This window comes from Zeugodacus cucurbitae, chromosome 5 (assembly GCF_028554725.1).
Source record: "Zeugodacus cucurbitae isolate PBARC_wt_2022May chromosome 5, idZeuCucr1.2, whole genome shotgun sequence".
In the NCBI taxonomy this organism is placed as follows: Eukaryota; Metazoa; Arthropoda; class Insecta; order Diptera; family Tephritidae; genus Zeugodacus; species Zeugodacus cucurbitae.
This window is the reverse complement of record NC_071670.1, coordinates 55,715,155-55,742,097: the sequence shown is the minus strand read 5'-3', so window position 1 is coordinate 55,742,097 and position 26,943 is coordinate 55,715,155. Positions and strand designations below refer to the sequence as shown.

Genomic DNA, 26,943 nt, shown 5'->3' with positions numbered 1-26,943 from the left:
GTAGCTAGATTTTTTGTAAAAGTTTGAAAGCCTGCTAACAGCAAAGATAGTACTATGTTATAACGGGTGATTTTTTTGAGGTTAGGATTTTCATGCATTAGTATTTGACAGATCACGTGGGATTTCAGACATGGTGTCAAAGAGAAAGATGCTCAGTATGCTTTGACATTTCATCATGAATAGACTTACTAACGAGCAACGCTTGCAAATCATTGAATTTTATTACCAAAATCAGTGTTCGGTTCGAAATGTGTTTATCGACAAATTTTGTTCAGCGATGAGGCTCATTTCTGGTTGAATGGCTACGTAAATAAGCAAAATTGCCGCATTTGGGGTGAAGAGCAACCAGAAGCCGTTCAAGAACTGCCCATGCATCCCGAAAAATGCACTGTTTGGTGTGGTTTGTACGCTGGTGGAATCATTGGACCGTATTTTTTCAAAGATGCTGTTGGACGCAACGTTACGGTGAATGGCGATCGCTATCGTTCGATGCTAACAAACTTTTTGTTGCCAAAAATGGAAGAACTGAACTTGGTTGACATGTGGTTTCAACAAGATGGCGCTACATGCCACACAGCTCGCGATTCTATGGCCATTTTGAGGGAAAACTTCGGAGAACAATTCATCTCAAGAAATGGACCCGTAAGTTGGCCACCAAGATCATGCGATTTAACGCCTTTAGACTATTTTTTGGGGGGCTACGTCAAGTCTAAAGTCTACAGAAATAAGCCAGCAACTATTCCAGCTTTGGAAGACAACATTTCCGAAGAAATTCGGGCTATTCCGGCCGAAATGCTCGAAAAAGTTGCCCAAAATTGGACTTTCCGAATGGACCACCTAAGACGCAGCCGCGGTCAACATTTAAATGAAATTATCTTCAAAAAGTAAATGTCATGAACCAATCTAACGTTTCAAATAAAGAACCGATGAGATTTTGCAAATTTTATGCGTTTTTTTTTTTTAAAAAGTTATCAAGCTCTTAAAAAATCACCCTTTATTATTAAATATTTATTCAATTTTAATCACTTTGCAATGGAATTTGTTCTTATAATTTTTCGCCGAATTAATGCAACAATTTAAACGAAAAAAAAACCTCGAAAAATATTAAGAAAACAGGAAGTTTTGGCAAAAAGTGTGATTACATGATTTCTGCACCTTTTGGAGTGGCTTAACATGGACAATAACATTCTACTGTCCGCTAACATAACAGTCTGTACAGTTAACAGTGCGTTAACAGTATCAGGCAGAAATCCAGCTGCTGCCATTTCTGGGTGCCTGGTACATTTTGGCAAATTTGTGTGTCGCATGAAAAGTTATTGTGATGAGATACTTTGCAGAATTCTAACTCTTCAAATATATCAACACTACTAGAAGTAGGATAATTTTTTCCCGACTTTTGTACTCACAATGTGCGTCTATGTAGATCCTCTTAAGAAATAATTAAAAACTTTGTTGTATTTGTATATTTTATTACAATTTAATTGCATTTCTTAAATGCAGTTCTAGTGGCTTAATTATCTATGTTTGTATATGTATATATTGTATAAGTGTGTATACAAGCATGTGTATTGTTATATAAGGTATTATAGGAAAATGTATTAAAGGTTTTTTACTTACACATACATATATAAATTACAACTAAAGTATATACATATTTATATATATAGTTGAACTGCCATAACTCAAACTTCTATACCTTAAAGTTCTCCATAACACGAACTCTTGAATTGGAAATGGAAGTAAAATTAAATAAAAATGTTTGCCATAACTCGAAGTTTTTTTCGGATTATGGTTATTCGAGTTAGTACAGTTCAACTGTAGTACAGTTTTATATCTCATCTCCAATTGAGCTACCAGTGTTAATAGATGGTATACATATTATTTTGATAACAGCTCCTTTCTATACATCCGAAAAATATTTGGTTTGAGTCTTTGATACGAACGCGAGTCATGTGACGCAATTCCGCTTGCGATCCCGATAGCGACGGCGATAACGACACACCAGCGCCTCAAGTGTCCACGAGATGGCAGCAATGAACGACAACATGTTGAGGAAATGCAGGGTTATCGAGTAGTTGAAACGATCACATATAAGACCTGAAATCAAAAAATTTAAAGATGCGATTAAACTAAAATGTAACTGTATGTGTAATCTAAACATAATAAAATATTTTGTATTATGAAATATATGATATCGACTGACACTTACCCGCAAATGGTCCGCAGGCGAGCGGTGCCAAACCGGAAGCTGCTGGTAAACGTTGCAATGGAACACAACCAGGTATAAGAAGTGCCCAGAAGATCGTGCGTACACCCTTGCACTTCCCAATCCAAACGAATGAACAGAGTATGACACCTGTGTAATACAAATATTTATTAGGAAATTCATTACTTCATTTAAGAGGGGAGGTGGGTTTCAAAATTCCAAAAAATTGTTGTCTTATTAAATAGTGCAATATGTTCAAAATATTATTTAACAAGTAAGGAAGGGCTAAGTTCGGGTGTAACCGAACATTTTATACTCTCGCAATTTATTTATTTAACTTAATTTATATTATATAATACACAATTTGACCCACATATTCGTTATATATGTTATATAAAGTCCATTGAAAGTTGGAAACCATAATATTAGGTTAGAAGCACCGAGGTCCTCATGTTCGATATATGGGATTTTTAGAATGAGGCTGCCACACTATAAACATAGTATTTGTGCAAAGTTCTGCACCGTGCTTACTTTCACTAGTGCTTACTTTATATATTGTAAAGTAAACGATTCAGATCGTCTTCAAAGTTCTGGTATATAGGAAGTAGGCGTGGTTGTGAAGCGATTTTGCCAATTTTCACAACATATCATTGGGATGTAAGGAAACTATTACAAACCAAGTTTCATTGAAATCGGTCGAGTAGTTCCTGTGATATGGTTTTTGACCCATCAGTGGGCGACGCCACGCCCATTTTCCATTTTGCAAAAAAAATTTTAGTGCAGCTTTCATCTGCCATTTCTTATGTGAAATTTAGTGTTTCTGACGTTTTTCGTTAGTGAGTTAACCCACTTTTAGTCATTTTCAACCTAACTTTTGTATGGGAGGTGGGCGAGGTTATGATCCGATTTCTTTCATTTTTGGACTGTTTTAGGAAGTGGCTAAAAAAACGACTGCAGAAAGTTCGGTTTATATAGCTCTATTGGTTTGCGAGATATGTACAAAAAACTTAGTAGGGGGTGGGACCACGCCCACTTCCCCAAAAAAATTACATCCAAATATGTCCCTTCATAGTGCGATCCTTCATACCAAATTTTATTTCCATAGCTTTATTTATGGCTTAGTTATGCACTTTATGTGTTTTCGGTTTTCGGCATTTTGTGGGCGTGACAGTGGCCCATCTTCAACCTTTGGTGCCAAGAAACAAGTGTGCCAAGTTCCATTAAGATATCTACATTTTTACTCAAGTTACAGCTCGCACAGACGGACGGACGGACAGACAGACATTCGGATTTGAACTCCACTCTTCACCCTGATCACGTGGGTATATATAACCCTATATCTAACTCGTTTAGTTATGGGTATTACAAACAACCGTTATGTGAACAAAACTATAATACTCTCTTAGCAACTTTGTTGCGATAGTATAAAAAGTTCGTCTAAATCATCTATACTACTTAAAATATATTAAAAAAATGAAAATTAGTAGCAACAGCTACAGGCGTCATACAGGGCGTATGAGTAACATCAACAACGCAGCATTTTCTATCAAATCTCTTATATAAAAGTTATTATAAGTCATATATTCCACATACTCTCCTTATTTTTGATCTTCCTACCCTTTACACAAAAAAATTTTTTAACAAATTTTTCGTATTCAAATCACCATTTTATATCGAAAGTGCAAAGAAAAATTGCCTACCAAAAATTTATTTCGCTCATCCTCATTCCTCAAATAAAAATTTATTTTCGCATACAATCAAGAAAACCTTCAAAAGAACGCCAATTCCCATCTCTTTTTGTAATATTTGCATTTCAATGCGGATATGTGCGTTGTGTTTTAATGTGCAACCTTACGGCCAAAGGCACACAAGCAAGCATTACTGCTTAAGTAAGGGCGTTTACGGCAAATGGTTTAGCACCTAATAATTTCGAGCGCACACAGCCACAGCAAAACAGCCAGCGAACCATATCCCTAATGGGCTGAGGCTATCCGTCGGTATAAATATATGCATACCCAATTTTATATGCATGCATAAGGAGAGCCGCTTTTATGCTTTTATTTGTCTGTGCAAGTATATGTATACATAAATATAAGCAGCGTGTGCTAAGCCAGTCGCGTTGGGTAGTCAAAGGAAGAGCTCGTAAACATTAAATTACAATGTGGCCGAAATCAAAAGTAACCCAAAATTGTTTTTCACTTCGATGCGCGTGTGTGTGTTTATTTAAGAAATCACGTGTTGGACAGTGGTCGGGTTTTTGAAGTTAGATTTTTTTTAGTTTAATAATATTTTCAAGATCAGACCAAAATATGATCTATTTCTAACTAATTATATGATAGAAGGTTCCAATTGCCTATATAGGGGCGACCGATATTCGAAAAAATATTTTATATATCCTAAGCAGGAAGAAACAAGAAAAAACGTTAACTTCGGCCGTGCCGAAGCTAATATACCCAGGTGCACAGGTGCATTTATTTTAGTAACTATGTGTTTAAGCAAATCTAAAGACGTAAGAAAAAGTAAGTAAAAAAAAGAAAACATTTTACTAATTCTTTTTAGCTAGGTTGTTTGCTAGAAACATTAAGGTTATATGGTTAACCGATCTGAACAATTTCTTCGGAGATTATATTATTACCTCAAGCAGTAATCCATGTCAAATTTCGTGAAGATATGTAGTAAAATGCGGAAGTTTTCCATACAAGTCATTGATTCCGATCGCTCAGTTTGTATGGCAGCTATATGCAATAGTGAACCGATCTGAACAATTTTTTCGGAGATTAAATTATTTCTATGAGCAATAACTCACACCAAATTTCGTGAAGATATGTAGTAAAATGCGGAAGTTTTCCATACAAGTCATTGATTCCGATCGCTCAGTTTGTATGACAGCTATATGATATAGTGGTCCGATATCGGCAGTTCCGACAAATGAGTAGCTTCTTGAAGAGAAAATAACATCTGCAAAATTTCAAAACGATATATTAAAAACTGAAGGACTAGTTCGTATATATACAGACAGACGGACAGGCAGATGGACATGGCTAAATCGACTCAGTTTAACATACTGATCATTTATATATATACTTTATAGGGCCTCCGACGCTTCCTTCTGGGTGTTACAAACTTCGCGACAAACTTAATATACCCTGTTCAGGGTATAAAATAAATTTCGTAATTGACTGGACTTGAATTGTCATAAAGGTTTTGACTTTTCTACGTTCCATATCTATCTAAACAATCGGTTGTATACTATAACATATAGTGTTTTTGGCAAATGGTTAATATTTAAGGTTATGTCCTTTCTCAGGATAGATGACGGTTTCGGTTTTATATATGTCTATCAACACAGCTGCATTTCCGGAAACTACTTTGAAAATGCGCAACAAAGTTTCTAGTTTATATTCGGAAAGATAAAAAGAAGATGAGAACGTCTATGTCAAGTAAATCTTTTAAGGGACTATTCCAGTGTGACACTTTCAAAAAATCAATTTTTTTCTTTTTCGCTTATTCGATAGTTTATATTTTCAAAAATATCCTAAAGAGCGACCGCTCGGTGGGATAAGCAGCTATAGTCGAAACTTTAAACGCGTTTTTCTCGAAATTGCTGACAACATAACTCAACGACAAATTGTTCGATCGACTTCAAATATAAACTGAATGTTCTTGAATATATTTACTATACAATGACCTACGATCGTTTTGATTGGTTGAAAAAAAATTTAGCATTACAAAAATTACAATTTTTTACCTCAAAAACGAAATTTTTTTCAGAAGTAGGCCATTTTGTTAGTTTTTGATATTTTTCAAAAATCTTAGGTCATTTTTTTATTATTATTTTAATTATTTTATTTTAATTTTTGGGTTTCAGCTACTCATTCGGCCGGAATCATGACAGCAGTTGGGGAAGTTTTTTTATAAAAAAAATATTAAAATATAGCTAAAGATATACCTTAATATGCCCAAAACACTTCGAAGCATTCGTTCGAGTAATTCTTCATGGGTTACACTGGTATAGCCCTTTAAGGGGTTATTTCGAATATCTATTAATTCTTCTTCTAGTACTATCAAACGTCGGAAAAAAATTACTTAGATTTCTTACTACCTATGTATTTTTACAATATATTTTTAAGGGAATCCGTAAATAATGTTTCTTCTTTAAAAAAAAATTTTTAAGCACATTTTGGCAGGTCTTGCCCACTGTATATTTAAGAATTTTCGTTTTACAGTCAAAACATATGACTTTGTTTTTGCTGACGCTGATACCCAAGCTCATTGCGAATTCAAAATGCGATTTGTCCGAAACGAGAATATGCAAAAAAAAAAAAAAGAAAGAAGCCAACTAGACAACCAAACAGTTTAGAAATATAAAGCTAAAAATAAATCCCAAAGCAATATGGCACATACTGTTATAAGAGTTTCAGAGGCATTTTAAATAGAAATACGTTTTACAATAGCAACAAAAAACAATACAAGCCCGTCAAAGACTACAAAGACAAACAAAGTGGGCAATGTACATTTGAAAATTTTATGAAAAAGAGCAAGCAGTCAGAAAGAACAAAGAAAAATTAAATTACTAAAGCGTTTAAATAAATAAAAATTCTAAAAATCGTATATAATTTAACATATACCAGTTCATATACATACATATATGTATGTAAGCCTTTTTAAAAAATATTTGCCGTTCCTGAGAAATCTGCAATGCAGCACAGCAGGCAGGTGAAAATGGTGGCGCAAAAGTCGCGTTCTTGACATTTTTATCACCGACATAAAAGCGAAAAATTATGGCAAATGCGCGCGATGGCCTCATTGGCCGCTGTGATCATGCCACCGCCGGCGGCAAAGCGGTCAGCGGCCAAGCACAAGCACAAGCGACTAGCGGTGTTCTAGTCAACAGCTTGTTTATCTGTTGAAATGTGCACATGTTTATGAAATTTGTAAAATATGCCAATAAGCGTTGAACGCACTTTAAATTAATAACGCAGCGCGGCCATTTATCGCGGCCACAATGAGCTTGACGCGAGGTGCAATGCGGTTGCCAGTTAGCAGTTGGTTGCTCGCACTTGTGTTGTAATTGTTGTTGTTCTTTTTGTGGTTGTTGCTGTTTTTCTGCGTTTGTTAGTGTTTATTGTATTTGTTGTTGTTTTTCTATGTTTGTTGGTATTTCTTGTGATTGTTGTTGTTTTTCAAAAATTTCTTGTTGTTGCCTACTATTTCTTCTCTCCACACACCATCATCATTATTTTTTATTCGCCGCTGCAATCTTCATTTCGCGGCAACACTTACTTGTGGCACGGTAGATGGTCTGATGGTGGCATGCAGCGCGCTGTCGGCCATACGAGTATATGCGTGGGCCATGTGCCATGTGCCGGGCGCAAAGCGATTGAGACATGGTAATAATATTTTATAGTCAACTATTTTTATGTTAAGCAAACAGCCAGTCAATTGACTGCAAAATGCTTTAAAGCTGCAACAACAACAACACACACACTCAAACACACATACAGAGGCGAGTGCATTTGCATTTGAATCGCTGCATTTTTGCCCGCTGGCTGCCACAAAATTACAAGCTGGTGGGTTGCACTCGCCGTTGACGCCCACTTTTTCGCACATCATCATCGCACCGAATGACTTTGTTTGCCACAACACACACACGCACAAACACATACACTTAGAGAGGCAGTATTTGTCTATTTTATTGCGCCTCTATTTAATAGTTTGCCTCGAATATTTTTGTTGCAACAGTGAAGTAATTACACTTCATTCACAATCGCATTCGCACTCGTTCGTATATTTACCGTAATTTATGCACGATTTGCGTGGCAAATATGAAAGTTTAAACACTTTGTTGTTTGTGTTCGTTATTTTTGTGTTGAACTTTCAGTTATGTGGCATTGCAGCTGCCATTATGAGATGCTTGCTGTGGCAGGCAGTCATATATTGCATGCCACATAAATCTTTAAGAGTCGTGTGTGAATTAGAAAAGGTCCAAAGCACACTACATGCATATACATATATATATAGTAAAGTACTTTATGCACATCAAAATCTTGAAATTTGATTTCATATTTAAATGTATGCTCATAAGGTTGATCCTTAAGTTTTCGAAAAATATTTTTCAACAGGTTTTCTACGTTTCCTCATCTACTTTTACACTATATACGATCCACAAACATCGATAATCTACATAAAATTTAATCAGTAGTAGATACAGTAAAACGAACTTGAACTTTGACCTCTTTGAACCGCCCTCACCACCTCCAATTTGAACCAAAATGTATTTCTGATTTAATTAAAATGCCTGAAACTATGAAAAACTGAAAATTAGACTTCTTAAGAGCCACCCTAGTGTACATATACCTCCAATTGGCGGCCTCGCCGTATCTGCCTCTATGCATTTTCGAAAATTCTCTTCAAAAGCGAGTTGCTATTTTCATTGCCTACGCCAAAAGTGTGCCAAAAGTTTGTTCGCCTATCAAATGTGGGCTATCAAAATTGTGCAGCAAATTTGTTTGAAAGTTTTCAGCTCAATTTGATTAAACGAAAACAGTTGTAGGTTGATTGGAAATATGAGAATGATAAATGTGGCAATTAAATGGCTTACTCATAGATTTAAGTGATGTGGGGGAAGAAAATGATAATTTAATTATATTTGATGCATATTCTGCTTTGAAAGAGGAAGTGTTGAGTAATGCGTTTTATATAACAAAAAAATTTAATATTTTTAATAATGAAATATAAAACAGAAAAAATATAAAAATTAAGTCATCTATTTGTAAAATGATGCTTCTGAATTGAAGCGAAAAACATAAAAATATCTAGAATATATTTGTGTTATCCTTAGACCTTAGAATATGAGAAGATTTGGACTAGAATCATAATAGGACTGCCATTTATATTTCTTTTCATGAGCTTCTAGCACTGGTGTCATCCGATAAGTCAAGAGAAATACTTGAAAATCACTATAAACTCTGAGAAAGTTTTGATATGTGGGTTATATTCGAAACAATAGGAAAATAAACTGAAAAGATGAACTTAAACAAAAATGCTTTAAATCAAGTAAAGACACACGTAAGTACCGTAAAAGCATAACATATGATATTTTCTGGAGATATGGAATTTTCTACAGGGATAGCTTTCAAACCTGCTGTCAAAATTAACACAATTTCAAAATGAACATTTACATCAAAACAACCAAATGAACATTTTTGTTGATTCTCAAATTGAAATGCGAATCAACCTTAATTGCAAATCTCAAACGTTTGTTCCCAAATGCATTTTAATTTGAAAACATAGCCATTCTCAAACTTAAAGGCACATTTTTAATATGAAATTTTCTTTTGTTCTCAATTTGAGAAAATTTTGTCTTTAAAATTGCATAAATTTAGAACTTCAAATTGGAAATCAATATTTCAACGTTTGAGAATTTCAATTTCAATGTTGTTTGGGATCGTTTAAGCAACGTACAAAATCATTTTAAATGTTTATATACTTATGGTCAAAGCAACGGCGCCGAAGAGACCATGAAAAGAACTTCACAGGCCGTCAAAGAACATTTTTGATCGACCAAAAATGAAATGAATGAAGGAAGCCCTCGTTGTAAAGTGCTGATTTGTCACTAAATATGAATATTTCTAACCATTTATGCTTCTCACAATATCTTTTGAACTTGAAGTCAAAACTACTCAACATAAATAAATAGCTACTAAAGGAGCCTCTAAAGAAAATAAATATCTCCCTATTCATTCAAGTTTAGTTCCCTATATGCTAGTTCCAGTATGTTTATATGCACTTATTTTGCCATTTACATCTAAACATAGAATTTCTTACATAAATAAAAAAAAATTAAAACCAAAAAAAAAAAAAAAAAAGAATTCTAAAAACAAATGTGACAATTTCCGACATGTCCTTGGCGTTAATTGGTTAAATTACGGTCGCAATTACACCACCGAGCAGTGACGCGTCACCCACCGCAGCCAACTCACTCATCTTAAAAGCTGTCATAAATACTTTTAAATCTTGGAACTTTTCAGTTTCGAGAATTCAAGCAATATAACAAGCATGCATCATTTCAGTGGAGCGCACAAATATTTAACACTAAATAGTCAACAACAACAACAGATGCTTGGCATATCAGCAGCGCTGTTGGCTTCAGTTCGCTGCCTCGTAATTTCTCAGTGTCAACAAGTCATTTGAGGCAGCACTGAATTTGGTGGCAAAAAATGTGAGGCGCACACTATATCCGCTGCCTATTAGCGACAAGTCGAGCGCGCTGGTCTCCTCAGTTGTTGCGGGAATTTATGTAGTTGCTGCGATGCGGCATTTGTGCGCGATTAAGTGGCTTCCGCTCGTTTAGTTAGTCAAATGCATTTCATTTCAAGCATTTTTATGTTTTTTATATGTGAGGTTGAGTATATTTGTGCTGCTATTAAATATTTTCATTAAGAAATATTAAATGGGTTTTATTAAGCAATTTTCACTTTTTAAGCGATTTTTGAGTGGAATATTGAGATTTTCGAAATATTTTTAATAAGTATGGGTATTTTTGTTGATTTTTAAGGTGTTTAAAGTTCAGATTCCTATATGCTTTTGAGATTTATTGAACATTTTAGAGAAGTTAGAAATTAATAATTTTGATACATATCTAAAACTAACCTAAATTATGTATAAAATATAACTGATCAAGACAACGAAGTGAGTTCAAAATCGGGATGTCTTTTTGTGCAAACGATAACTTGAGAAAAACTTAATGTATCTAGGGGAGGTTGGTATTGCAGATGGGAAAGATCGAATCATTACGCACGCCCGGTTTTTGTATATATCTCACAGCCCACTTAAGGCATACAAATCGTCTTTCTTAGTACACCATAGCTGTACCCATAGAATACGTTCCATACAAAAGTTATGCTCAAAACTACTAACGGTATATCAATTTACTAAAGAAAAATGTCAGAATTTTTTAATTTTAAGTAGAGACCGAAGGGTAAAAATTAATAATGGAGGTGGCACCGCCTACTTCTGAGAGAAATCTGATCACCGAGCAAATATTCGGCTAATTTCAACCAAATTTTTTTCAAAATGGGCGAAAAAAGACTACCACCACGTCTACTAGAGACCTCAAAGTACCTCTTCAAGCTCCCAAATAACGAATATGAAGACCTCAGTGCATATGACTGACTTTATACAGAAATTATAGTTAATTTTGTAAGATAATTTAATGAATTTCAGAGCTCGACTATGCCTGATTATAATGTTAACTGGTGTCAAAAATGAAATTGCGGAACAATTTTTATGCTAGGCCAGATGAGCTCACAACTTTTTAAAGGTGAACATATGATATCAGCACAAACAACAAGAATACATTTCATAAATTTTTGTTCTTCCTTCAACAGCCATTTTCTCTTCTTTCGATCTAATTTAGTGGCACTTCATAATTCCTTTGACTGAAGTTGGTCTGAACTTAATTAGGCCATGTGTGTGTAGCGCAAACAATCGCATATTCGATCAACGCATGCAAACGGACTAACGGAGGCAATTTAGCCCCAGTTCGCTCATTTGGACAGCCTTGGTGCCTTGGCAAGCGGGTGCGTTTGCGTGCTTTTGCAATTAGGCCTCGGCATGTTCGGGCTAATTACAACAATGCATCGCTTTCGCACTGCCAACGCATAAATGTCACAAATGAGTGGCAAGAATCGAGAAATACTGCAGCGTGTACCGTTATTCCACGGGTGGAGTGGGTGCGTAAAATTAATTACGATCGCATTTATCACAACAACAATAACATAGCGCTAGTGCGTTAAGACAAAGGCATTTGCAGCCGCCACTACTTGCCCGACACTTGCAACACAAGCTGCAATATTTGCATTTTCAGCCAATTTCACTTGAGCTCACTCCGTGCGTCTGTCAGTCAGCCCCCAGTTGCTGTTTCGCCGTTTCTGTTTCCTGTCAATTTGTCTTTCTCTGAATTTCGTGCGCATTTCTGTTTTTATTATTTTTATTTCATTTGTTGTTTGCTGTTGTTGTAAATAAAGTTTCAGCTCGCACCTTTTAAAACATTTTGCGGTTTGTTTACGGTCGCTATAATTTTTTTCGTCTGTTGCATGTCTGTTGGCAGCGACGCGGCGGCGTTGGCATCCCGCTGTGTGGCAATTGTCATAAATTGTCTGCGGTCTTTATGGCTTCACTCGTACACACACGAGCCAACAGCGCGCGCCGAAAAGGTTAATAGCGAGCGTACAAGTGCAAGCAAGCAGATGCTTGTATCCACATACTCGTGGAAACACACGCAGCACCGCAGTGACCTGTTGCGCGAGGCAACGTGGCATTATCATTCACACTTTCATAGGCTTTGTTTTGCAAATAATGACCCATATATGCCAGCCGAATATGCGAATTATAACAGCAATGTGATGTGCTTCATGAGCTCATTCAGCCTCTGTGGTGTCTTCTACCTGTGGAGTTGTGTGACTCAATATCTTCTTGGCAAATGGGAGGTCACGTATTTTTATGCCTAAATTTAGACATACAAGTTTAATATTATCTACTGTGTGGCAAATACAATAAAATTTGGAGGTTTCACTGGAAGATGAACTACCGAGAAGGATTTATTGCAAATTTTGGGGGTTTTGGGTCTTCTTTAAAAATAATGATGCTGTTGGATAGATAAGTAACTGTTTTGGGATCAAAAGTCTAAGTGATGGATGATTTATTAGGGCTATTACAGATTTGAGGCGAAATTATGTTGATTCAAAGCTGTATATAATTACAGAAAATATCTGAAAACTTATGGAAATGGGTGTACTACCAAAGAACTCTCACACAGCGTTCATCGTTTCGTAAATATACTGTGAGACCCAAACAATTACAATCACCTGGACTAAGGATATATGAAGCAGTGTATCGAAGATTTGTCAATAACCGTCAAACCATGTACCCAACTCTCCAATTCGAGTATTTACGTAAACTGATCCCCTTAATTCTAATTGGGTATATCTTCCTGAAGAAATGTATACAGTTAAGTAAATTTCACTAACTTTTGCAACAAACTTAATTCGAGAAAGAAAGCGGTCCTAACTAAAGAAATTCGATGTGCTGTATCAGAAAACTTGTAAGTCCGCTTTGCTTACCAAAAAGATTGAAAGATTGCAAATATCTGGGCTTGATTTTTGAAAGTCCTGAAGTAGGAACTGTAGTTTACAACCGTTATCTATAAAAAACCCTATAGCTCAGAATCTATATGATGTTTTGAAAACGCCGCTTAAATAATATGAATCTATGAAGCTGGGCTCCGTAGATATATTACATCTACAAGCAGACACGACGATGAAAAATTTGCTTGAACTCTGCTGGTCTTTTGATGACTGAACAATAATTGGACTAAAAATTGGAAACCTTCCATGCCAATGATAGTCGGCTCTTCATAAATAGAACGGACCCGGATTTTTATTCGACCAAGGACTGTCAACTCGGAAGTTATCCTCAAAATAAATGTAAATTCTTTCGCTACAACAACAACAACAGGAGGGTCTTCTGCTAAATGCATTTGTCATTTGTATATTTCGGGTTTGATTTATGTAAACTAACAGTAAAAATTCAACATGTTGAACAATATGATTCTCAAAGACCAATGAGAGGCACTGACCCTCCCAAAGTGTGGTTTTAAACGATACTAGGGTCAAAGTAGTATTATTGAGAGGAAAATTCTATATAAAAATTTAAGGTTTGAACAACTATCGATCGCTTCTGGTTCTGAAGTTTATAATACTTTGAAATTTTGGACTGGGCTCTGTAGTATTATATTGATGTTTGCTCTCACTCTAATTCACCACACTACATCTAGTTCATCTCTATCCAACTCAGTGAATCTTGGATCTAAAACTCACTTATTGTCTCACAAACGAATTAAAACGAGTAAATGGTATATACGTGTACATATTTTAGCCGGCTATTATCTTTTACCGCCATCACATTGGCTCATAACAATAATCATAACAATGAAATTTCATTGCATGATTTGCGATTTTACATTTCACATTATTGATGATGACTTTTATGCGCGCATTGGCAACTTTTATGGCTATTTACGGGCAAACACCTCTGCCGGTTTGACAACAAAAAAACGACGAACAACAAGCTAAATAAAACGTAGTACCAAACATGAACACCAACAGAAATCGCAATGCAATAACAATAAAAACCATTTAAATTGCTAGTGACACCAGCGAACGAGCGATCTGAGCGCTGCGTAGGCCGGTTAAATGGCAAAATATTGAATCAAATTGCCAGGTAAATGATGAGAATGCGAATGAAAATGAGTTTGAATGAAGTAAAGTTGATATTTAGAATGGATATGAATCACTTATGTTTTCTTGTTGTAGATTGTAAATAGAATTTGTGAGGTTAACTGGCGGAGAATAATGATGAGCTGATTAGGACTGTTAAGGATGAGGATAGGATTTGATTTGGAAAATAATCGCTAATCCCTGCTTTAAATATCTCTCACTATTATCAAAAATTGTTTCCAATTACGAGATATCCGAATCATGTCGACTCGCATGAAAAGCAATATACTTTTAGTGTCAATTACTATCATCATTACTCCACTTTATTATTATTGACATAATTATATTGTATTGCACAATAAAGCAAAAAAAAACTAAAACACAAAACTAGTATTGCCGGTGGCTCTTCTCTGATGGTAGCTAAAGCAAACTGCAAAATAATCCATTGCATTTTTATGTGAAACCCCGCACAACTATTCCTCTTCTCTCAAGTAATAATATTTTTATGTTTTTTCGCTGCTGTCTAACTGTCAACAAAAACAACTGTTGTAGACATTACATGGACAGCTTACAGACACTGCAGATAAGCGTTAACACCAATAGGTTGTGGAAGTAGCAAAACAGGAGAAATTCAATAAATAAATTCACGCCAAAGCATAAAGATGAGATTGTCAGAAGAGTGAATGGAAGTGGAAAAGCACTTAAAAATGTTTGCGGGAATATATGAAATTACATGTTCATAAGCTTATAGAACCTCTAATGTTGGGAAACGCATGAGAACGCATGAAAACGCATAGAAGAAAAGTTGAAATTTGGGCTCAGAGCGGAAATTTTGAGAAAACACGATGTACAATTTTTTTTTTGAAAACGCATAAAAACGCATAGAAACGCATGAAATTAAAAAAAATATATTTTTTCGAGAATAAAAATTAATTTTGAAACTTTTGATACAAAAAAGTCATGAAATGTTCTTCAGGCATGAAAACGCATAGAAAATTTTATTAGTTTAAGCAACTTCTACACTACAAATATACATATTTATATATCAAGTAAAAAGACAGTGAAATTTGCAAATATGCAATAAATTCTTAAGAAACCTTTTGTTGTTGCACACACACACACACATGCACATTACGAAAACCAACTAAAGTAGCGGCGATCAAGCGACACTACAACAATAATACAACAGAATCTACTTAAATTCCATTATTTGTTATCTTTGTTGGCATACTACTATCGACAGTACTGTTGTTGTTGTTGTGCTACATAAGGATAACAATAACAATGACAATAAACTATGAATGCCAACCTTGCCACAAACGGCAACGAAATACTGTCATGGACTGGGGATATAGTGTGTATATGTATATGTAAATGTGTGGGCGTGCACGTGGGCGTCGAGAGTTTAGCACTTAACACACAGAGCGGAAGTTGAAGAAAGAAGACTCTATGGTATGTAGAACGTGAAAGCGAATTGACGTTGGAGTTGCCAATAAGTCTGCGAAGCGATTTCCAGCCGACACTGCGAAGCCAAGAAGACAACAGTAACGCAAGAATGCAATAAATAACATTTAAATGGCATTGTGAGCATTTCTTACCACCCAACATGGAACGCCGGCGAACGGACAGTACAGGACAAGCGGACAAGCAAAGAATGTACAGCGCGTCTTGAAAGAGTTTGGTTGTATTTGTGGGAGAAGAAGAAGCAGAAAGTGCTACTTTCGTCCAGCTTACGTATAACAATCGCTCCTCAGCAGACAATTTCCGACTGCAAATAATAATTGAACTCGACGTAAAAATTCATAATTCCAATGTACGACTCTCGCAATAATACAGCAACAACAAACAATATTAATACTATTAAGTGAGGGCTTATGTGGTCATTAAACGAGCGTAGCACTCCCACTTGATTGTGCGGCAGCATATTAACTGCATATCGACAGCAAAGTGTGGCAGCAAGCACTTGTATTCCTGTGGCGTGTGGACACCACCAACTTAAGGAGTAGCCGTAACGAAACTTCAATGATCGCATAGAAGAAAACAAAAAAAAATGCATCAACAAAATGAATGAAATTAGTTAATTTGTTTGCTGAGCGGGGAGTCTCATAAATTTCATTTCATATTCATTGCTATAGCGAATGTTCGTTTGTATTTCGTAAGTCCCAAACGATGGTCGCAAGTCATTAGCGCTTTTGGGGGTGGCTGGTGAACGACATTTATGTGAAGCCATTGGTGTTGGCGATAATGCCATTTAGGGCGTAAAAAATGTTATTTCTTACATTGTAATAATTATTTGGACGGTAGAGAGCGCGAGGCGAACCAGCGAGTTTTTGAAATAATTTTGATGAAAAATTAATTGAAACAAAATTTCTTGAAGAATTAAAGTAATCTAGCAATATTATACGTCTATACACTTTTGCTCGATATCTCCATCCGATACATATTTTTTATAGTAAAAAAACGCTCGAGATTTTTTCTTTTATTAAGATGGGCAAGGCTCTGGCTCACAAAATGGTATATGATAAACCTTGATATGGACTCCATTGAACTCTCATTTCGGAAATCCTTTTTCTACATTTCCGTAAGGTAACTGTTAATAAACTTTAAGAAAAGTAGTTAATAATTTAACTTTCGAAAATTCTCTCAAATGTTGATGTCTATAAAGGGTTTTCGAGTTCTGAATAGCCGTCCGTACTTATATGCTCAATAGTAAGAGTATAGTGAGGTCTATATTTTCAGACAAATATAGTCTGATACATGTGAAGGTAAATCATGTTAGCAGTTTAGTCTCTTGTGAGACTTAGAAAACTACTCCACGGCTTATACTCTTTTAGACATCAATCGAAATAAATTTTCTTAGCAGAGTAGTGATGAATTAAATACTCCTAATTGTACTCCTAATTCTAATAATTTTAAATATGTAAATGTGATCTCCAGATCGGAAATCGGACGAAAATGTTACATCTCTTACACCAGCTGTCTAGGGAAGGTTATTGAAAAATAAAGGTGTACTCGTATATATTGTACTATCTCCGTTGTTTTTCACGAATATTGTGGAGAACTGGAGAATAGCTTTATATTTTCTCTTGAATCGGATTTCAGAAGAACTTAAAGAAAAGTTATGATACTCCTGACTTCTGGTAACAACTAAAAAGATGGAAGAAAACGGTCGGTAGGCACATATAGCTCGACTACTTAAAATACAAGTACCCTTTGTAACGCATACTATGGCTAAAAAATGTATCTCATTGAAATCCAAGTTGAAGATCTAGTGTGTGTTATTCGACGACATAGACATGGTCCAGCGAATAAAAAGACAGCAGCTACGCTGGCTAGGTCATGTTGTTCGAATGGACGAAAGTGCTGCAGCTCTGAAACCCGAGGAAGAGGAAGGACCAGGTAGAGAAGGACCTGTCTACAATTGGTATTACCAATTGGCGCCAAACCGCCAAAAGGAGAGATGTTGTGGACTCGACTATAACTGCATAAGCGGTGTCTACGCCAGTCAAGAAGAAGAAGATGGCTAACAAATATATCTCATTGAAATCCAAGTTAAATATCTGTATATTTAGACCGCTGGACTACTTTGTATCGAAGATTAGGGTATCAAATCTTCAATATTGATCAAGAGAAGGATCTACGAAGTATAATAAATAAAGAGTAATAACAATTTATCAATAAAATCTATATTAAGAAGACAACTAAAGAGAAGATATATAGCAATATATCGAAAATTGTTGTTCTAGCGACCTTTATTCTATCAAAATTTCTCGTAATAGTCAATATTTTTTATTTATTGTATAGTGATTAATATCCCATATTCGACTTCGCTCTTACAATAAAATTTATCATACTAGACCCGTTACCCTGCCAATTACTTATACATAGATATATCTATAGCTAACGGTATATATTCATCGCACCGAAAAATTAATAATTCTAACATTTTGGGGGGGTAAATTAATTAGTCGGCGACCATAACGCAATGCTTATCACTCAACTGTTATTCAATTTGTCCACAACGCATTGAACCGAAAAAAAAATATGAGTGATTCCACCAAGCAATCCTTTTAGTGTCACGTTTATTTCCATTCTGCCTCCTTCCACTGACATTGAATTATTATTTTTCTGCCTTTTTGTAGTCAAAGGCATGGAAAAAATTGTTTTTTTTTTCAGTTACTACTTGCCACCATTTATAACATGCAAACCCGACTGAATTTTTTTGTGGTCGCCTAAGTAGACGGAGCAGTCAATTTGTCATCAACGCACATCAATCATAATTTGCTCCGTTTTTTATTATTACTCAACAACTCGTAACCATAATACTCATAAGAAGTGCCGAAAAAAGCAGACTTAAGGGTTTTGAAAGCACGAGCTAACCGGCTGTTTTATATATATAACGGTAAATAAAAGGCGGAAACACGAAAAAAATAAAATGAGCGACAACGTCAATATGCAACTTTTCAACTTCATATTTAGTGTCCTTACTGCTCGCCCACTACAGTTGCTCAATCAGTTTTCTTTGCGTTTTCTTTGCTTTTCCGGTTTTTCTTTCCCACTTTGCTGTGTGCCTTTCCGGTTGTCGTGCCACAGTTTCGGCAGTTACTTACTGCCAAGAAGACGAGCCACTGAGCGACTGAGTAAAAGTGAGTAAAATTGATGAGTTTTCCGTAGAATTTTTGCATTTTTAATAAAGTCACAGTGAGCGACGGACCGACGAACGAATCGAGTGACAAAGTGACATAAGCGCATAAAAGTATGCAACGGACTTTGATAGAAAAGTATGCACTGCATGTGTGTTTGTGTTAAGTAGCAAATGGATTATGCCACGTTCAGCCAATATCCTTTTTTTACTGTTGCTTGCCAGTCTCTCTCTCTCACCCTCCACATTTTCCATGCAAATGCGCACTGAAGTGTGGCTTTTATTCGCCACTCTTTCGCTTTTCATATATATTTTTGGGTGTCCCTAAGTGGTAAGCGGTTATTGATTTTATTGTTGGTCTATTTTGTTTTTTTTTCAGTTCAAAATAACTATTCCGGTCCTGTGACCCTTCCGTCTACTTATCATGCAAAGCATCTGTTGTTGTTGTTTCACACATTGATATATTTTCTTTTTGGGGTGCTGGAAACTAGTTTTTATGTGTGTACATATGCTAGTTTGTTTTTCTATGTAAATATATGTTATCCTTGGGTAATTGCCGGGCTGTCACTTTTTGGGCGAAATTAACAAGATAAATGATTTTTTCGGACAAATTGCCGTACATTCTTTTTATTTGGTGTTTTCATTAAAGTTTGGGGGGGTCCAAAAATACATATGTCCGCATATGAGGAGAGGTGTATACTACATTTGTAAAAATAGAGCCTCGGAAATATACACCCATATGTGTAGTGAAGCAGGTTCGGTGTTCTATATACGTACATACATACTAAAATTAGACATTCCTTTCGCTTTGTTTAATTTAGAATACGAATATCGGCTACTACAAAATACTATTTTTAAGTGATAAACGAGCAGCTGATAAAGAAATTACCATTAAAGGACTTTGACGAGATACAGCCTAAATTTTCTTCGAACAGAGGTGATAATCAGTTAAAGTTAAAAGTGAAAAAACTATTCAGCTAATAGCTCAAAATCTATGTCCTCTTTCCCTTTTAAGTGAGCTGCAAAGAACACTCACTAAAACAAGAAAAGACGTATGCAGCAATAAAACATACTCATTTGAGTTCAGAGAGGTTTGTAGAAAACTAATGCGTGTTCAAATATACATAGTATTTCATAGGGGGTAAGAAAAATTGCTTCGACGTTTTCAAATCAGTTTTCAAAAAAAAAAGCTTTCGAAGAAAGTTTATATAGTACAATAAATCGCATTCGATATAATGTCGAACATAAAAGTAAACATACCATAAGATTCAGTTAAACTATTTCGTAATATTTAAAATTAGATGATGTTTTTGGCACTTATTCAACTAATGAAAAGAAAACGTATTGAGCTGCTCAAAAAATTTGTTTCCAAAATCTCATGAAGACGCACCTCTTCACTCCCCTTAGAATCGGTTAAAGAAAGCCTAGACACTGCAAAAAAACTCATGTTTCAATGCTAGTATTGAAATGAGGAAGATATTTTCTAAGCTATGTAGGAAGCGAATAGTTTAATACATAAATTACTTCACTTTAATCTTTTTGTAACTAGGCAAGTTTGTTCTGTGCTTCGTCGAACTGAAGATCTAACTACTTGTGAAGGAGAATTTATTTCACCACCTCAACGATGCCTTTAAACATCTAGGATTGGAAAGCTTTGAAGAAGCCTAGAGGCTCAAGTAATACCATAGAATTCTCTACGTCTACCTTATTTTCGATATTGTTGGTACAAAGAATTTCCCATGTATGATAAAACACCCCCAGAGACTTCAATTAAAAAGGAAAATTTAAAATTGTATACTAAAATCATGAATCTTATGTGTTGATGAAATATTTTTGATAACGACCAAATACTGTGGATTAGTACGTTCACACTAAAAATATTTACGCTTCAATAATAATAATAATAATAATAATAAATACAGCGAAATAGTCACAGGACTAGCATCCCAATTGACATTAGCAGTAAATGCATGGAATACAATTTGCTCCGCACATCCATGTGAGCATTAAAGCACACATAAACATACATTTTCCCAACAACAAATTGCCAGCAATGAGCTGCGCTGTTTACGCCAAATACCTGCTTCAATGCATCCAATCACTGGATTTGGCGAAAATGTCGAGATCAATGATTATAGAGATATATCAATGGACACTAATACCCGCACATATACACAGCAACATGTGTAAGTATTTGCCAAGTCAAGTCTTCTACATTCGTACGAGTGCGTTTAAAGCGCTAAGTACTGCAAAGCAATATTTGTATGTCAATATTTGTCAAAATGTGTGTGTGAATTTTTACGTGTGTAACTGTAAGCAGAATACCCACACAACTGTCATTGCTGCCTTGACTTTCAACGATTTCTTAACGTTTATTTGCTTTCGCCGCTTGTTGCCATGGATGCGAGCGAACGCAAGGATTCCTCTGAGCGCATGTTTGTTAGTTTTCTTAATCTCCTCGCAAATCCTCGTTGATTTTAATGTTATTTTATGTGCGCGTGTGTGCACGCTCCGCACTGCTGTTCAACTTCCAGCATTTTCTAAAAGCGAAATACAAAATTTCATAGCAATTGGCGTACTGGCTACGAACTGAGACTAGAGGGAGGGTGATTCTATCGCAAATAAGTGCAATTTTCTTTTATCAAATCTTAGTATCTCGATAAAGCGGTTTTATTTTCGTCAATTATTGACACTTTGGTGTGGAATAAGATGGTGGTCAGACATTTATTGCGTTAACTCAAGGTTGTTTGGGGTAAAAACTGTTTGTAGAAATTCTACTGTAATTCGTGTATCAAATTTTGAAACAGAGAGGGAAGAGTTCTTGCACAGATCCTTATATGTAACCTGATCTTACTTGTTGCAGAATTAGAAGCAGTTCCAGAATTACTCTGTACTTCCTCGGTCAGCAAATATTCATAATGATGTGTTCAAACATCCACTTTATAGAACGGTTAATGGTTTTCTATAACACTTTCGAGTCCTGGATATCATTGGGATAGTGAGAAGTATGACTGGTGGTGAGATAGAGAGAGTGAGAAAAATAAAGGCAGAAGGCCTACATGGTCAAACTGATTGTCTCGAATGTTCAGATTTGCCTATCATTGGTTGATGTCTATGAGCTTCTATCTCTGAACTATCTGTTTAAGGTGCGATTCACTTTAAGTATCCTCTGGACATTATCAGCTGTATTATTTCGGACAAAAGCTCTGCCTTAAGGATTTTCAATCAATTTGAATGAATCTCAATGAGTCTAAAACTCTGGGATTTAGCGTAACTTCTTTCAAACCATATTATTTCTACACCCTACTTCCTATATAGAGAACTTCTTTATTTTGGAATGAAATTTTAAACAACTAACTTCTTTCCTTTTTAAATAGAAACATTTCAAGGTTCTTAAAAACAAATTATTTGGAAATTTAAAAGAGTAATGCACCTATATCGTATGACAGATATGAAATTTTTTGCAGCTCATTTTTCACAAGCTCAAACCCTTTCACGAGCGCAAGTGAAGTGTTGGCAAAACACGAAAATGCCATCAAAATAAGAGCGATCGTGCACAGTGAAGCACTCAAATGGATATAAACACATGTGAATATGTGTTATACGAACAGTTGTATAGTTCACCCAGCAGTAAAATATACTAGGCCTTGACTAGCGAAACAGCATTTCGCCTATTTTTCGAAATTTGCAATATAATAGTCAAAGTAGTTGCATGGGTAAAAATGTTCTGGCTGTTTGTTGGAAGGAAATCTAAACCCAGAAAAACTCCATAAAAATGTTTTCTCAAATATTATTCAAAAATATTTTTGATAAAAAAACTACTTCCAATGCCAATCTATCACAAATTGTGTCTTCATCTTCGAAACCAAGCTTTGAACTGTTCCCTTTGCAACTAGTATGATTCTAATTACGATTCTACTAGATCCAAACCAGTCACCTGAGCCTATTATTCACCGTAGGGTTACCACATAAACGTTAGCACGCACATTTTTACTACTTCCACACACTACGCGCTGCAATTCGACATTTTTTGAGCGCTTTTCAAATCTACTGTGACATATAATTCCATGCATTCCTTTTTGCGCTCCTCTTTCACCTCTTGCACACACAAATGTAAGCGTGTCTATGCGATTGTCGATTTGAAAATCGAATCGCAAAATCAGTTGTGTACACTTTTTTATTATTCCCCCACTTTGAAAGGACATGCTGCGCACACATTTCCTGTTCTACCATACAAATTCATTTTTTTGGCCATTTTAGGTTCAAGTGACGACAAGGAGCGCTTGTAAAATGGAAGGGCGTCGTACTGGGCACTGGTACATATGAATTTGTAGGGTAATGTATTGTAGTTTCAAGTGCCATTTTTTATGTGCACTGATGCGTTCTAAAGTGTAGGCAATCGCTAGATTCGTGTAAGGCTTTCATTGGTTTTTTGTTTGATGGTCCAAACTCTGTTTGAAAAGGATTTGAACCTGTCAAAACAAACCAACGAAACAATGAATATGCTTTTGTGTAATATTTGAAGGCCAGGGAAGGTCTTTAATATAGCAGAAAATTAAAAAAAAATCAGAAGTATACTTTTAGGCGGATTTCAGAATTAAAAATTGCGCATAATGTTGGATCGGAACAAAAATTGAACTACATTATAAATTATTATTTTTTAATTGAAAAATTATTATTTTATAGATTTTTGAAATGTCAGAATTAAAAAAAAATGGGGATTGAAAATAGAAATAAAAATGTATTTACTTCTTTGATATCACTGAAAGCTTCACAACTAAATCGATACATGTTTATCTATATCTATATAACAATGCCGGAAACCCCCCAAAAGCGTAACTAAAAAATCAACAGCTCAATTGAGACATATTCCCAACTGCATATCAAACATTCAGCAATAAAATTAAAAGTTTTTGCTGAAAAAAAGAAACTTTTTTTCATGAAAATTTCATTGGCAAAAGTATTGAAAATTGAGTGCGTGAAAAAATTGAGTTGCAGACGAGAATAACTTAACTAACAGACAGCCACAGCAGGGTATTCAATGGTAAATTGCCTCAATGCGTCTGACCACCACAGCGCTCGAGTTACAATACATACAATACATATGGAGTTAAGTTCATATATTCATATAATACGTGCGGGAATTTCAGTCGAACCCTGTGAGAAAAAAGTTGAAAAGAGACAATTATGGATTTAGAAACATTATTAGAAGAAAAAGTGGAGAAAAATATTGAAAAATGGCGAATCCAGGGTTGCTCACATGTAGGATATTGCCCACATGGACGATATTAGAGCCGATCAACGTTAATGTCCTGTTGTAAAAGCTAACTAGATCCATTCCCTAGACCAGTGAGTTCCCTTAACCGGAAAGTACAAAAATGTATATTAAGTCGCCGCTAAAGCTTGAAAGTTATGTCAAGTCTAACCTAAATGCTACTTCCTGATTATGCTTTTTACTCGACTATTGAATTTTTTACCTCCTTGATCTAGTTGAGAACTAAAACTAAGAACAAAGACATAAAGATAAATATAAGATGAGGTATGAACTATGATATTTGGTCTATTGTGAACTGAAGGTACTCCAAGAGAGGAAACGAGAAGTTATACGAACTGAGAATCAAACCTAGATAGAGGATTAAGGTTTATACATATGATGTAAAGAATAGCTCAGCGAGGTCATTTGGGAACATTCTCTACTGGTGCTTGTTCTTCGTTTAAAAGATTCAGGTATTTCGGTACGAGTCTAGTCATCTAGAGATCTTCTACCAAATACCTCAAACAAGTATTCCTTGAGTCCATCAAGAATCAGTGAGAGAGTCGGTTATTACTTTAAAGATGTTTTACACTCGAATAACCTCTCGCTATGCTCTTTAGGAAAGAAACATTTTTCCTACAGGGCTTGAACACCTATTACATATAATGGCACACATGTTTGTATGTATTTCTAGAAAACTTTTGGCATCCATTGGTCATCACAATTCGAACTGCTGTTTAATATTGTACACCAGCATTTGTTGTTGTTGGTCGCCGCTTGCCAATGGAATTGCGGTTGCCAAATTGAATTACACCTACATATTTCATGCTCACCTTTCATTACCGACAATGTGCCATAAACTACGAATGACTGCGCTGAACTGAAACAATTCAGAAGGCAACAACAAAGAAATGAGCTACAGCAATTTGGTGCAAAAACATAAATGCCGGAAATGTGGCAAATATATGTGTATATGGAGTAGTTGTTGTGTATTCTATTAAATAACCACCGCTTGGCACTACCGTACGGTCGCGCACATAATTAATGGTTGTAAATGCCAATTCTTTTGTTACTTGCCGAACTTTTGTTGTTGTTGTACAATAGCTGAAGAATGTGTTACAGTTTCGGTTTGTTTCGGTACCAGTGCATGGCTAGATGGATATTTATAGATAATTTTTGTAATAATTGGATGTGGAACGATGGGATTGTGGGTGACGTAAGATTTCGGTATAAATATATACTATGGATGTTTCGTTTTTGACTTCCGGTTGTATAATTATATAAATCACTCTTTTCATTTCTTGGAAATCTAAACTTTAATTCATTGATCTAACTATCTTTTCTTTTATTCCTTTTCAATTTCCAGTGTGCCAATGCAATGGACATGCTAGACGTTGTCGCTTCAATTTGGAACTGTATAAGCTATCAGGCCGCATATCGGGCGGCGTTTGCTACAACTGTCAACATGACACAACCGGCCGTTATTGTCACTATTGCCGCGAGGGCTTTTACAGAGATGCAACGAAGGCTTTGAATAATCGCAAAGTATGCAAACGTAAGTAAATAAGAAAGAAACGAGTTTCTAGAAGAGTTAGAAATAAATTTTTAAGATTGTTATTATTAAGAGAGATCTGGTATACCTTACCCTAACATTTTCAATTGTTCCTTACATAAGAAATATTATTAAAAAGAAAGAAATATTGAAAAATGTAACGTAGCTAAGAAGAAGAGCCACAGGAACTCATAGAAACTCATTGAGAACGAGCGAGAAAGTGAGATAGCGAAAACAAGAGTTTCTTGAGAGAGAGATAAAGATTATCGAAATTGATGTTGTGGTCTCCCTTGCTCCTATTAACATTCAAACAGAATTTTTTTGCACAAAAGTTTGAATGAAGGTCAGGAAAGAGATGCTTCTTAGCGAAATAAAAATTCAAGTATTTTTCCAGACCTTCTCAAGGTGCTCTTCTTTGATCAAAATTCAAAAAAATCGTAGAAGAACGTGCCACGACACAGAGTTCTGTACTCGTTAAAAGATAAGTATTAATAACCTATACTCATTTGTATGATTTATGTGTATATCAAAAAAGACCTCTCAAGTCTTTAATTGGCAGTTTCATCCTTCGTTCTTTGGAGTCAATCTCAGGAAAACTATACCTCACTTCCTATTTCTAGTGTGGCTTTAAAACCATTCGCCTTTCCAGTTTTTATTTGACATATCGCTGTTCATAAAGCACACCCTGTATATCAGAAACATCTTCGGTGTATACGACTAACCTTTAAATTTACTAAATTACTACATATCACTCCATCAACATCAACTTTCTTCTCTTCACCCATTTCCTTAGCAGTTAGTTAGTTTCCATCGAATTATAATTTCCACTATTGACATGTCAAAGAACTCTCCTGCATTTCATTTTCGAACAATGGGCTAATCAACGACGAAATGTCGCTACAAATCGCACATAATCGCGGGTGTTGAACAAATTACAAGTAGTTTATGGCATTCCTTAAATGTATACACCAAAAAAACTACAACTACAACTAACAACAAACACACACGCAC

General features: G+C 35.4%; 1 protein-coding gene across 1 annotated transcript in view; it reads left to right on the top strand.

Moving 5' to 3' along the window:
* LOC105209043 (netrin-B) overlaps positions 1 to 26,943 on the top strand; it is a 208,098-nt gene that overhangs the window by 166,396 nt on the left and 14,759 nt on the right. The window contains exon 2 of the mRNA XM_011179196.3: positions 25,747 to 25,935. Within this exon, the coding sequence (XP_011177498.1) occupies positions 25,747 to 25,935 (189 nt within the window). The remainder of the gene's footprint in view (positions 1 to 25,746; positions 25,936 to 26,943) is intronic.